General features: G+C 31.0%; 2 protein-coding genes and 1 non-coding gene across 3 annotated transcripts; 1 reads left to right on the top strand and 2 right to left on the bottom strand.

Moving 5' to 3' along the window:
• Positions 1 to 292: 292 nt before the first annotated feature.
• Trnal-uaa (transfer RNA leucine (anticodon UAA)) lies at positions 293 to 375 on the bottom strand. Its single transcript has one exon. It is a non-coding gene; the product is annotated as a tRNA-Leu (tRNA).
• Positions 376 to 606: 231 nt separating this feature from the next.
• Positions 607 to 9,026, top strand: LOC144848427 (uncharacterized). The gene is made up of 10 exons (XM_078705158.1): positions 607 to 762; positions 1,506 to 1,592; positions 1,870 to 1,940; positions 2,193 to 2,445; positions 2,581 to 2,686; positions 2,849 to 3,051; positions 3,324 to 3,444; positions 3,590 to 3,995; positions 4,390 to 4,653; positions 7,999 to 9,026. Exons 2-10 carry the CDS (start codon positions 1,534 to 1,536, stop codon positions 8,082 to 8,084), a joined length of 1,569 nt encoding a protein of 522 aa, XP_078561284.1. The 5' UTR covers positions 607 to 762; positions 1,506 to 1,533; the 3' UTR covers positions 8,085 to 9,026.
• Positions 9,027 to 10,166: 1,140 nt separating this feature from the next.
• Positions 10,167 to 14,243, bottom strand: LOC144848429 (very long chain fatty acid elongase 4-like). Its single transcript, XM_078705161.1, has 7 exons — positions 14,128 to 14,243; positions 13,194 to 13,294; positions 12,635 to 12,822; positions 12,330 to 12,410; positions 12,003 to 12,174; positions 11,284 to 11,411; positions 10,167 to 10,986 (listed from the first exon to the last, which is right to left on the bottom strand). The coding sequence occupies exons 2-7, from the start codon at positions 13,258 to 13,260 to the stop codon at positions 10,696 to 10,698; spliced, it is 927 nt and encodes a 308-aa protein (XP_078561287.1). The 5' UTR covers positions 13,261 to 13,294; positions 14,128 to 14,243; the 3' UTR covers positions 10,167 to 10,695.
• Positions 14,244 to 14,426: the final 183 nt, after the last annotated feature.

Below are 14,426 nucleotides of genomic sequence, written 5' to 3'. Positions count from 1 at the left end.
TGAATTCTCATTTTTGTATTTGGATGTGTAATTGCAAAACGAAAACACCAACAAAGGTACGTATGAATGGCACCTTAACTGAAAGTAAAATCGTTTATTGGTTGATATTGGATGTTATACATAGGCCTGGCCTACTGTGTAATAATATAGGCCTAAATAAAGCAACTGTATTTATTTTGTGATAAAAAGAAAAAAAAAATGAAAAAAAAATGTTAACTGAATAATTACAAGAAAAGTGAGAAATCAAAATTCAAAAAACGCATAAAAAAATCAAATTTGCAAATAAAAGAGTTAGTACGGATGGGGTTCGAACCCATGCGGACATACGTCCATTGGAACTTAAGTCCAACGCCTTAACCACTCGGCCACCGTACTGGAGATGATGAGTACTGTACTATTTATGTTAATGAATAAATTGCTCAAAAGCTTATAATAATTTACATATTTTACTGAATATCTGCTGCATTTTATTGCTATTTGATAACGAAGAAAATAGTAGTAACATAAATATAATTCATGTTATCTTATATATTGGGTACAATGGCAGAAAGCAATTACAATCTTTTGCATGTTGCTGTGCGGCAACAAAATAGTGGTCACGTGATTTATAAACAAGCAGTCGATTTTTGCCGTGTGGTATTTTTGTTTTGCATGTTGTGTGTGAAACCATACTGACAACAGACAGAGAAAAGGGTGTCAGTTTCATCGACAATTAAACAAAAACCTAAACGCCACTTTGTTAGTAGTTGGTATTTATCAAAAGTAAGTTTTATGGTGATTAATATCTAACAACATTTACACCGCAAGATATCAAGATTTTTGCGTTTTGCGCGAGGAAAGGCTAGGCTAGCCAAAATCATTAGTGGCTGGCTAGGCTAGCTTCAGACAGTGACACTGTCACTGTACTGTCCTGTCTGTGTTCTGAAAGTGTAGTAGTAGTAGTGTACAGAGTTAGGCGTCGGTGTGTGACTAGAAAAGAAGAGGCAGTCGTCGGTGTGTGACTAGAAAAGTACTATTATAATTGTTAATGTTAATACGATGTGTTTGTATATAGAATAGGCTTAGGCCTAGGCCTATCTTTATTAGGCCTGGCCCTAGTCTAGACTAGGCCTTCATTGTTTATTTTGATTGACTGCCTTTCTAGTTAGGCTTGATCATACATCCCAGTCATTTATTGCCAATAAAATATCTAACAACTCAGGATTCCTTTTTCGCCTTTTTAAAAACATCATTAGGCCTACTATTTTTAAGTTTGACTTAATTAATAAAACAATTTTTAAAAGATATTTACTCTGCTAATTAAAAGAAAATGGAATATATGATTGATTGGAGATGACGATGGAAACTACTATTCTATTTATTAAGTTACTTATTACAATACTATAGTACACACCAGAATTAATTTTATATCATTGGTATTTATGACATTGGATAGACATTGTAGGTAGTAGGCACTCAAAGAACTAAATCATTATTTAATTAATTGAATATATTATTGCTTTTAGAAGTTGCTGGCCAAGTTTGAGAAACCTTATGTATAGCCTGATGGCTAACTGCTTTGCTTGTATTAAAAAGCAGCAGGAACCTCCAAAGTAAGTACTGACTCAGATGATTTAAGATCAATTATGACAAGTATTATTAAAGCTAAACAAATAAACAGATCTAAAGAATTGCCATGCAAAAGATAATAGCAATTTTGTTTACAATATTTAATCCCTTTTCCACAAACTTTCAGGAATATTAATTTAAGCAGCTTATGAATTGATAAAATCATATTTTATTACTATGGCCTAAAAATATCACAAGTTTATAGTAATAAAAAGTAGTAAGTGGCCTCTGTAACATGTTATTGTTATTGATACCAAATAGGAAGGTAACACTTGTGTTGATTGGTCTGGATAATGCTGGCAAGACAACAGCAATTAAAGGTGTCAAGGGAGGTAGGTTTCAACAATGCTTTGTTTTATGTTGATTATTTGAATAGTTTGTGGTTAAATGCAGTGATATTTTGTTAGGATAATTAAATGAAAATGTTTTTGTTGTATTATAATTGTATTATTTAGTTAGGACAAAACCTGTGATTGACATTCCAAAATGTGGTTAATAATTCAATCTCTTTGTTCTTTCTAAAAAGAGGCTTTGATCATTTTCTCTATTATTATGTAAATTTGCAATTATTTTTCTTCTATTAGAAAATAACACAGAAGAGCCACCAACGGTTGGTTTTTCAAGTGTGGAGTTCACATTTGAAAAGAAGTTTGAGGTAACAGTATATGATTTAGGAGGTGGCAAGAAGATACGTGATATATGGAAGGATTACTATGCTGAAGTACATGGTGTTGTCTTTGTGTTAGATGCAAGTGATGAAGAAAGAATTGATGAATGTCGGCAAACACTTAAAGAAACATTGCATCATGATAGGGTGCATGGAAAAAGAGTTTTAGTGTAAGTTGTCTACATTAATATTGATTCAGTGATTGGAGTATTTTTTTCATCACCATTGACTCAACATTGACAGCGATTTTCAGAACAATCTGGAATAACATTTAATGTAAACAACAAATTTTACCCTTGTTTTAGGTTGGCAAACAAGCAAGATGTTGATGGCGCTCTTGATGAAGTTGATATTTGTGAGCAACTTGAACTCGAGGAAATGGTCAATGAAAGCAAGTGTCCTTGCAGAGTTGTAAGTTTCTCACTTTATATGACTTATTCTCAACTTTTCTGTTCATTCAATGTTCAAATACAACCATGTAGTTATGTAGAAATCACAGAGCATCAAAATGATAGCTATTTCATTTATTAATTGTACTGTATCCATTGCTAATATTGGAATTGTCTTTGATAGGAAACCTGCACAGCTCTTCAAGGTTTTGGAAAGAAGTTGGACAAGGCAATACATCAGGGGTTTAAATGGTTATTACATGGAATGGCAGAAGATTGGGAGGAACTAAGTGAACGGGTAGACAGAGAATATACAGAACAAAGAGAAGCGGCAAGAAAATATAAAAAAGAGCGACTAGAACAAATTAGGAGACAAAAAGAGGAAAGGTATAAATTTCATGTGTTTGATTTTCATGCACACTAACACACTACAAAAGCAAGGGGATCTTTCTGTCTTCATAAATGATTAATGATGATTCATACACGTAGTGTAGTTTTGCATAAATTATGCCTCTAGTAGAGTCTCTACATACATACATTTCAATTCAAAAAAGAAAAATAAATTTAAAAAAAATAAAATGTTTCAAAGCAAAAAAATTGAATCATAAAGCTAGAAGGTAAAACATAAAATATGATTTGGCTTCAATTGGTCATTTCAGAGAGAAAAGGGAGAAAGAAGAACGAGAAAGAAATGGAGAAGTAGTAGAAGAATCAGAGGAAGAAGATGCTATTACAGGAGATCCATTCAAGCAAGTTGACCAAACTTATTTTGAAGATCTTGTAAGTTTAACAATATTTTGAAATTATTTGACAATAAACAAACTGTTGCAAAATTTTAAAAAGATAACAAATTTGTAATCAAAAAGAATGAAACCGGATACCATGATAAACATATAAAGACATTTTTTTCTCTTTCCCTTTGTAGAAGAATAAAAAAGCTAAGAAAAAACAAGTGAAAAAAGAGCGCAATCAAACAGAAAGTGGAAAGAAATCCAAGTCACCTAGGTTACAGGAAGAAGACATAAGTGAAGAAAGGACTAAAACTAACGGTAGTATTGTAGTGGATAAACCAAGAACTAAAAAAAAGAAGAAAAAATCACCAAGAGGAGAAGGAGTTGAGAACAATGCTTTTGACAATCAAGATTCTGAAGATTATGTTGTTAAAAAAAATAAGAAAAATACCATGAAATCAGAATCGGAAGAAGAGGTTGTTGTTAATAAGAAGAAGAAAAAGAAAACAAAAAAGACGGATGATGAAGATGAAATGGAATTAAGTTCAAGGAATGATTTAACCAATAGATCAACTCAACCTGAATTGTCACAAGAAGAAGGTAAATTGTCACCTAATGCAAGATCTAACCATTAAATTGTCACCTAATGCAAGATCTAACCATTAAATTGTCACCTAATGCAAGATCTAACCATTAAATTATCACCTAATGCAAGATTTAACACAACAGAGTGTGGTTGATGATTAAAGAGTCGCCATTTTCTACCAATTAATTTACTTGCTACGTATTTGTATTTAAAAAAATTCTATATGATGTTTTTGTTCTCAAATAAATGATTAACTTCTAACATATTCATAAAATCCACCATCTTACTGTGACCTCACAATCTGTAAACAGGATTTAAATAGAAATATGGCCTTCTAATTTAATTTTGTTTATGATATAATTCAATTTAATTCACAACTATTCAACAGTTATTTTTATTTTGTCTTAGATGAATCAATTGTAAAGAAAAAGAAGAAGAAAAAGAAGTTAAAAAAGAACAACAAAACAGCACCGATGCCTGTAGATGGAATTGATGAAGGGAAGGCACCAGGCCTCCCTAATCCGTTGGGCTCACCCCCATGGGCCAACGCTTCTGGACAAAAGAATAGTTTTATAAAAGCCTCCAAACAACCCACGCTGGAACCGTTATTTGAAGGGAATTCTCGTAAACTTAGTCCAATCTCTAATTCAAAACTAGAACCAATTAAACAAAGTAAGATATATTAAATTATATTTAAGATATCATAAATATAATATGAACTAGAATTTAATTCGTCACTTTGACGAATTATAGGTGATCATTTTTATCATTTTACTGAAATTAATTTTTTTTTAAACATGCACGTACGTTAACATACGATCGGAAAATGTTGATGTATGCCATCCTATTATATGCTTATAGTGCTGAGTTGTGCCTATATGCCATATACAATATGTACAGTATATACTGTATATCTATATACAGTGTAGCATAGGTGAAATTACGGGACACACATGTTCTAATTTTTTGGCATGATGACGTTATCAAACTAAACTTTAAGATGACAATTTCGAAAGATAATTAATTGAGCAAAAAAATATAAGATTTGGAAAAAAATTTGGCACGTAGAAGCGCTGTGCGCGCTCTTTGAATTGTGTATAACTTTTACGAAAAATATGAAAAAACTACTTTTTCACTTCAACTGGCCATATGTTAACGTCACAACATCCGATAGGCTTAATTTTTATATGAATTAATATCTACATTTCATCAGCTTTCATAATAAATTATAATCATCAAGGTAACCTTCAATTCTGAAGAGCTGTAAGATATTCAAATTTACTGCGAAGGTGAAATTACACGGCCTACGTTATTCAAGTTTTTACGCGTGATGACGTCATTAAAATGAAGATAGTGTCAACTCATGATAAAGATAATTAATTAAGCAAGCACATACTGAAAGTTGTGCGAAATTCGAGCACACATAACCAAGATGCGCTCTGTTGAATGTGATAATCTACACAAAAAGATAACAAATCCTAATTTTTAAATTCAAGTGGCCATTTGATGACGTCAAAACATTTTGTACGTAAAATGTGTACATGAATTCATATCTACAACTCAATGGCTTCCAGAATAAGTTAAAAAAATCGGGGGTCATCTTGCATTCTGAAGAATTATTTTCATTTTAAAAAAGACCTATTTTTCACCATTTTCAGAACTTTTGTAAAATTAATGTGCGCATTTTGTCATTTTTAACGTGCTCGTATAACGTTATTTTAAGTCGGAACTGACTCAAATTTGGTGAATGTACTAAGGATGGTGAGTAGAATGAGATTTGTAAAAAAAATTCATATTTTTTACGCTTTTTAAGTATCGCGCGCGCAAAAACGCATTTTTGCGCAGTAATTTTTTGAAACACGCAAATGGCCTAATTCATGCTCTAAATTGATCAAAACTTAATTTTGAGCGTTTTAAATTTTTAACGCGCGATATCACGCGCATGAACCTACGTGCGCGTGCGTTTTTATTTGCTAATATTTTTACCCTTGATCTGAAGTTTACGTGTAGTGAATTTCATTAATATGTGATAATGAATTATGGAGATATGATTGATAATGTGATTTCGCAAAATGGCGTATAAATGTCGTCACGGATGAGTGATCACGCTGGAAAGCTTATTAGGATTAAGTTATATTATTTGAAAGATATTCTGAAATTTTTGTAATCATTGACATTAAACTTTTTGAGATAATTGTTACACAAAATAGTGTACAGAAACAATAAAAAGAAAAAACTAGACATGAAACTCGTCACTTTGACGAGTTAGTTATCCGCACGACAAACGCCACATGCACGCCATACGTTGGAATATTGCACACGGAAAAAGATTATGGCATTATGACCTGAACTGAAGAATATCATATGCTGTTAGTGCCGAATTCTGTCAATTTTACGTCATATAGTATATACAGTGCAAACGGTATAATCTGTATACATGTTACATACAGTGTAGAATAGGTGAAATTACGGGACCCCCCGTTTATTCTTATTTTTAACATGGCGACGGTATCAAAATGAAACACTAATATAGCAATTTCGGAAGTACATTATCTCAGCAACAACATGTTAACGTGTAGAAGAAATTTGAATACGTAAAATGTAGATGCGCGCTCTTTTAAATGTGATGAACTATGATGCAAAAGATGAAAATACGACTTTTTTTATTCAACTGGCCATATAATGACGTCACAACGTCGGATTGGAAAAATGTTCACATGAATTCGTATCTACAATCCAATAGCTTCCAGAAAATGTTTTAATCATGATTATAGCTTTTTATTCTGACGAGCTATAACAGATTGAAAGTTACTTTAAAGAAGAAAATAAGTGACCCACGTTATTTAAATTTTTTCAACATGATGACGTCATAAAATTAAAGTATTTTTAACTCATACGAAAGATAGTTCATTTACCTACAAAATATCAAAATCGGGGTGAAAATGGAAAACGGATAAGTGAAGATGCGCTCAATTAAATGTGATACGCTAAGACGAAAGATACAAAAATCCTATATTTTATATTCGCGTGGCCACACGATGACGTCACAATGTCCGGTTAGCCATATTAATGCATGATCCAATATCTACAACTCATCAACTTCCAGAATACGTAATAAAAATAACTTTTACCGTTTAGTTTAGAAACTACGACTGTTTAAAAAAAGGTATAATTTTGACAAATTTTGACAAATTTTTGAACTTTTTTTATAAAAAACGCACGTAAGTTATCCAATTCAACGTGCCCGTATGACGTAATTTTAAGTCAAAAATGTTTAAAAGCTGGTAAAATTACTAGAAAAGGCTGAAAAAACATAAATCACGCGAAAAAAAATTCTTTTCAACGCTACGTGCGCACCGCACGCGTAAAAATATGCGCGCGCGTGGGAATTTTTTACATGCTTAAAATGACATGAAACGCGTAGAAAGTTGATTAGAAATTGATTTTTCGCATTTTGAAATTTTAAACGCGCGTGCACGCGTAACTTTGTGTGAAACATGTCATTTTTTTTTCACAGTCAGTTAGCGCAAGATATAAATTAAACTTTTAGTAAGTTTCAATTTAAAATGTTATATGGTTTTCGATTTATGTTAAATACGCGAAATTCGTTAAAACGCGCGTAAGTCATGTTGCGCAAATCTGACGTCATTCAAAAATAAAAAAGCACAACTTCACGTGAATGCCCACATGTTGACAAAGTTATGAAATGTTACCTTTACAAGTTTTAGAGATACGCTCTGCACAAAAATGACAGAAAGAAAGAATAATACAGAAAAAAAAAAAGATGAAACAGGACAGTTCCAAGGAGTTATCCGCTGAATGCGGATAACTAAAAAAAGAAAAAAAATAATAAAGATTTTATACAATAACAATAGGTGATCATTTTATTCTAAATGATCACCTAATTACTCAGTATGTTTAATAGTGTGCATGGTGGTAATAATAACAATAATAAATAATCTGATAAAACGTTTTAAAAACTTGAAAATGTTATAATTGAATGTTGTTATTTTCCAGGTTCGAGTCATAATTGGAGTCTGGACCTTCCTGAAATACCAAACAGAAGAAAACCAAACACAGATGATGATGACATCGTCGTTTAGGTCAACTGGTTGACCTAGTCTTAACGCTCGGTGATTCTGCTCTTCCATCTGGCTGATATAAGTTACAAATCTTGCAGATCTAAATTCAGTTTTAGAACACTTATTTTAACACTTTTTTCAATAAAATTACAAATGGATTTTATTAATGTAATATTGTATATTTATGTCAACTAAATTGTTTTATACTTTGTATTGTTTTTTAGATATATTTTTTGTATATATATTTATTCATTATCAAATTTGAAGTGAATACTATATTTAAACAATAAGCACAATCAGATAAAATGATTTAGTAGGTAAAAGCAAACACAAAGATTTAAAAAGAGGCAAACAATTGACTAGTAGTTCATCATTTATAAAATGGTTATCTATATATAAACCTTGATTTTCAAAAATTGATATTTTTCAGTCAGTTTTGATGTTTTTAACAAGTGTATAAATACCTTTTCATATGCAATTTGTTTGTAGCGTTATAAAATGGGTGCTAATTGTATTGTATAATTGAAATCTAACAAGTAAATAAAATAGATAAATCTACTTGCGCTAACATCACAGTGTAAGTAAAACAAGTATCTAAGTACAGTGCCTAAATACTGTATAAGCAAGTGCTCAACTTAATTTTCTTTCTATCATTTTCCATTTATGGATTGGGATCTTTGCTTATGCATCTCAGTACAATATTGAGATATGATTCATTTTTGTACACCTTGATACCAATGTTTAATATTTGGATTTAAGTGCAATGCTGCTGTCTAAGTACAGTCACATTCCCATATAGTTTTTAGAATAGCAGGCTGGTCTTGTCTATCTTTATCCATGTTTTGTGTAAAGACCATAATATTTATGTGTATAAATAATGCACCAAGAGAGGTTGAATAAGTATAATAAATGCTGTTTTAGTTTTGACCATCATCTAGTGACGACTAGCATGAAGATTAAAAAGACTAAGTAGAATACACAATTCTATTTCCATTTGTGTTTTGTTCAGTTTGTAATATACTTTTCAAAATGTATTCAACGACATCCTCTAAAGTTCTTCAATGACGCCCTCTAAAGGCCTCGCTTGGTAGACATGAATGAAGTCACCTTAATAAACTATGTGTTATTGACTTCTGGTCATAGATATGTCTGGTTGTTCTCCCCAGAGGTTATACTTGCGTTATATAATGTAATGTTGTTATTTGTATGAGGAATGTTCTTGGTTACAAATTTAGTTATAATATGTCTGTTTAATCATGTATTATTCTTCACTATGATAATGTACAACTAATGATGGGTTAGGGTTAGGGTTAGGTTGTTATTTGTATGAGGAATGTATTATTCTTCACTATGATAATGTACAACTAATGATGTAACCAAAATAAGATCTTCAGAGGTGCTTATTGTTGATAGTGTTTGGGAATTCTTTCCTACATTGTAATACACCTTTTCCATTCCATATTTAATTATTGGCACTGTTTTTGCCCAATTATTTGTTCTTGGTGTGGTGATCCTTTGCATCTCTTCTTAAAGCTATACTGGGATTGGGTGATGGTGAAGCGTCAGACAACAACAAACACAAATCAAGAAATCTTAATCACATCAATGTTTATTGTTGTTTCTGTTGGGACAATAATGATTGTCAGAATATGGAATGTTACTATGTATGAATACCAGAATTAATTTTGTTATTAAGCAGATGTTTACATGATAATAAATAACCTTAAATTAAATGCTTAGATGTCTTAATAAAAACTGTTAGAAAAGTAACAAAATAGAAAATTATGAAAAAGTTCAATTTATGTATGGAGTGATGAATTAAGCTACACTAAAGCCCCTAAATCCATATGAACAATTTGTACCAAAATAAATTGTGAAAACTAAAAGGGCTTTGATTATGCAACTATAACATAACAAAAATGTCTATTCTAAGAAAACGTCTTATTTAATACTAATCACCTTATGCTGATTACATTCCAATACTATATATTAATTCTTAATAAAACCTACCTTCAATTAATTACTACACTATTGCTTTGCAGCTTTTGGTGCCAAATTGATAATCTATCAAAGTGACAAGTATAAACACAAGACTTAAAGATGTAAGTTAAATAATGGTTGTTTTTTATTAATGCTAACACATGGAAATGCTTTCTTCCATTTGATATGAGAATTGAAAGTCTCTATTACAATTGCACATTCTAAACAGCTGTCAAATCGGTGGAATATCTAAAATAAGTCTAAAATAAAAGTGTTCTCCCAATTTAAAAATCATTTCTGGATAATTAAGCGATTTATTTAAACAACTAAATTTAGCCTCGGTTTCATCTTGCATTAATATTTTTCGATACTGATTTCAACCAATTTATTCTGGTAAATCTTGCTGGTAAACTTTGGGGGAACACTTAAAACTAAGAACAAGGTAAAAAAATCACGACACAGATAGATTGAAACCCGCAATTGATGGCAGTGGTAATTGCGCTAACAATTTAGTTTTACTCATCAAAAGAATACATTTATGGACTAGATGTATATTTAAAAATGCAACTATATTACAAGCTTAAATAGAATAGAAGAAAATATAGCATTTGTAAAAAGGAATTTTGGTGCAAGAACCAAATTGGCAAGCCCCTTATTTTGATTTTTTATTTTCTATATGACCATTCATGCTTCCATTGTGGGTTGATTTGGCCGATCCGTTGACATTTCCGTTGGTGTCTCCCTGAGCTGTTGTTCGCATACAAGTCATGCTCTCCAGTTTTGGTAGTCTTTCTCGTTTTATGTATGCATGAATGTAGAAGTTGAAGAATAATGTAGTAATACTGGTTGCATAGATCAGCAATGCATAATGCATCCACTTTGGAAAGTCACAGTCAAAGTAAAGTGATTGTATACAATGGGCAAAACCAATGAAAAATTGAGTCTGCAAACAAAACAAAAACAGCAGTTTTAGGCAATGATATTGGAATAAACCATAAGGCAAGGTTTTAAGCTTAATGCACTAGCTTGCATAGGTACTACTAACATGCATAGGTACTACTAACATGCACTTAGGAGGAAGGATTAGCATTATCAGAAAGATCTGCAATTTCTTTCTTATTTTATTTGTATTTCCATTGAGATTCAGCCACTAATGACAATTTTCAGTAATTTGCCTTTGGACTTATATATTATAATAATTAAGTTATATAGATGTATTTATATGTAAATTAATATTTACCAATTGCAATTGAGTGAGGTATTTTTTCCACCAGAGATACTTGTGGAATAAAGGACCACAGGCAGACAGGAAGTAATAACTGTACATTATAAAATGAACGAAGGAATTCATCAAAGCGCCAAACCAAGCTGAAAATAAAATGATTACATTTAAAATATATTCTCCGTTCACAATATTATTGAAGTGACTGCAGCACAGGATTGGAATAGAATTTAACTTCTATTAATTTATACTAGACAAATTACAATCATACATGAAAGATTATATGCATGCTTATATGCATGCTTATATGCATGCTTATATGCTTGAGGAAGTTGTTTTCTATGTTAATTACATGTACACTGCAATATATGCTAAATAAACAGTAAAAATTGAATTTCAATTATTGTATCCAGTAACAAAATAATTTGGGCCATTTAGAGTTACTGAAATGTAATCATATCATCTTCCATGCTCAAATCAATAATTCATCAGATAGGATTCAATAATTATCATTGTGTACATTTTTCACCCACATAAAATGTGTGCAAAGCATTTTCACAATTTCACCACTCATCTCCCTGGGTGGAATCACTTGTGTTGCACCATGGTAATTTTATTTATTCATAATTTATTGGTCCATGGTTAAAGCATAGAGTTCACATAATACCTCTGTTTAGAGTACATACTTACATTGACCCCCAGCAACCCACTTAACACCAATCCAAGTACATACTTACATTGACCCCCAGCAACCCACTTAACACCAATCCACCAGAGTAAGAACATACTAGCATGGTGATAAACATGTAGGAAGCTCAGTTGAGAGTTCTTTTTACGTACAATAAAGAAGAACGTATCCAGCATTTCAATGCATTTTGAAAAGTAAAACCACCACATTGCTTTAGCAATCTATAAATAATAAAAATGTCAAATTAGGATGACTTGATGGATGACATAAGTTGGTGAAAGATAAAATGTCAAATTAGGATCACTTGATGGACATAAGTTGGTACAATATTTCTTTTTTTTTAATTTGTAAAAAAAAAATTATAAAAATGACTTACCCTCACTTCATATTGATTATCAGAGTAAGAGACAGGTTGACATTGTACATTGTATTCTGCCATGTAACCACAATATATACACTATAAAAACAAATTATGCAACAAATAAAATTATTGACATTTATGCTCAAGTTTCTCCTCCCAGCGAAATTGCATAATAACAATCTTATTTAAATTCATGATTAATCTCACATACATACACGTTATGAATTTTTAATTAGAAAGTCATGAATTATCAATATCCTTCATAATAAATTATCATGTCTTTTAAAATATTTTTCATTTTATCTGTGTTGAATGCTCACCTCAACAACTATATAAAGTGATAAAATTACACAACCAAGGTTGTAGACCATCATAGCGCCTTTCAATTCAAATGGTTGGCGAGATTTCATGACCTTTGGCCCCCAGTAAACCATCAATAGGTATACCAACGTAATAACTATAGTTGGGAGAGGAGACTCCATCAACAGCCAGTCAGATACTCTTGGATCTGTAAGAAAAATTACATTTTATTAAATGTTATGATAGTGAATTAAAATGATTTAGTATAATTTACAAACTTTGGTATATAACAAATAAAAGATTTATTCATTGGATCGGATAAATTAATTAAATCTTTATTTGTTCCATATATAAAAATGTGTACATGGAAACAATTTTTTATATAAATGTGAAACAAACAAAACATTCACAATTACATCAAATTACAACAATTACTACTTCAAATTACAATTAGCAAGTTGCTTACTATTGGATGCATATGAAAGAGAAAAAAAGAGGAGGTTGAGAGAGAAAACGCCCATCACTGATGTTAGACAAAAGAATATTCACACTACATTGTGTATAACAATAGGTTCTTACCACTTATTGCAACAAAGCCATCATAAGCCTCAGATATGTGTGATACAGTGTCTTGTACAACCTCCATTGTCTTTTATTGATTTGTTTTACTGTCTTCTAAACTGTGAAATTCAAATTTTGAGAAACATATAAAAAGGGCATTATACATTTGTCAGGGAACCACATATGTATCTCTATATATCCAGCATTACTGATTAGACTGTCAATCATCTTACAATCAATAATAATATTCATTTAGTTTGCCATGTCATATTATATTACAATTAGATACAGTTTCTATAGTTACCTATTAGAAAAAACCTTTACTTTGTTTACAATAGTTTTAAGTAGATTTTACCTTATGAAAAAAAAATAGACTAATGGGTGAATTATTTTTACTCCATGATTATTTTATCTTAACTTCAGACATTTTTGTGAATATATTTTATATTTACATTTTTATATATATTATATTTTTATATTTTTGTCAAGATCAGACAGTGTTGCCTGTAAGTGGCAACTTAGTTCCTGTTGGAAAATAAATAAAATCTAGAAAAGTAAACATAAAAATGTTTTTAATTTTAAAAAATGAAAATAAAAATAATCTTGATCTAATCTATGTGATTATAAGATGAATTTTTAGCATCTCCGGAGTTACAAGATCATGCAACTTTTAAGTATTTTTTGAGGAACCATTTAAAATAACCGCCTAGACTAACATCCTATCATTATGAATGGACCATATAAGGCCCGCTATATAGATGCATAGAGATATTATATTGGATTACCCTTATATTGTCATGGTAATACGATTTAATTTTTTGGTTTACCTTACAAATTTAGCCGCATACTTAAGTTCACGGTACCAGATATAGCCCAACTATACTACTGTGAACATTGATTATACAAATGCATTAGAAAAAACGTAAGATAAAGTAAATAAATAGATAAATACCTGTAAAGATTAAAACACGCCCCCGTTTGTTAGTCCGCAGTCTTGTTGCTTAGCGTGTGCAAAATAAAACTGCACTTGTTGTAGCAGCCGGAAAGCACTCTCCCAGTAAGTGGCCTCATTCATTCAATCAGCCAATCCATGTCTTCGTTATATCCAAACAAAGACTGACGTTCCTTAAGAAAGCTTGCGTTTCATTCGACACAACATTTTGCTGGCTTATACCATTTATTCTTGGGGTTTATAGTCATGATTCATATATTAATATCTATTTTTTTAATTTAAGATTTATTTTGCTAATA

Source organism: Antedon bifida, chromosome 7 (assembly GCF_963402885.1).
Source record: "Antedon bifida chromosome 7, ecAntBifi1.1, whole genome shotgun sequence".
NCBI lineage: Eukaryota > Metazoa > Echinodermata > Crinoidea > Comatulida > Antedonidae > Antedon > Antedon bifida.
This window is presented reverse-complemented; position numbering and strand designations above follow the sequence as displayed.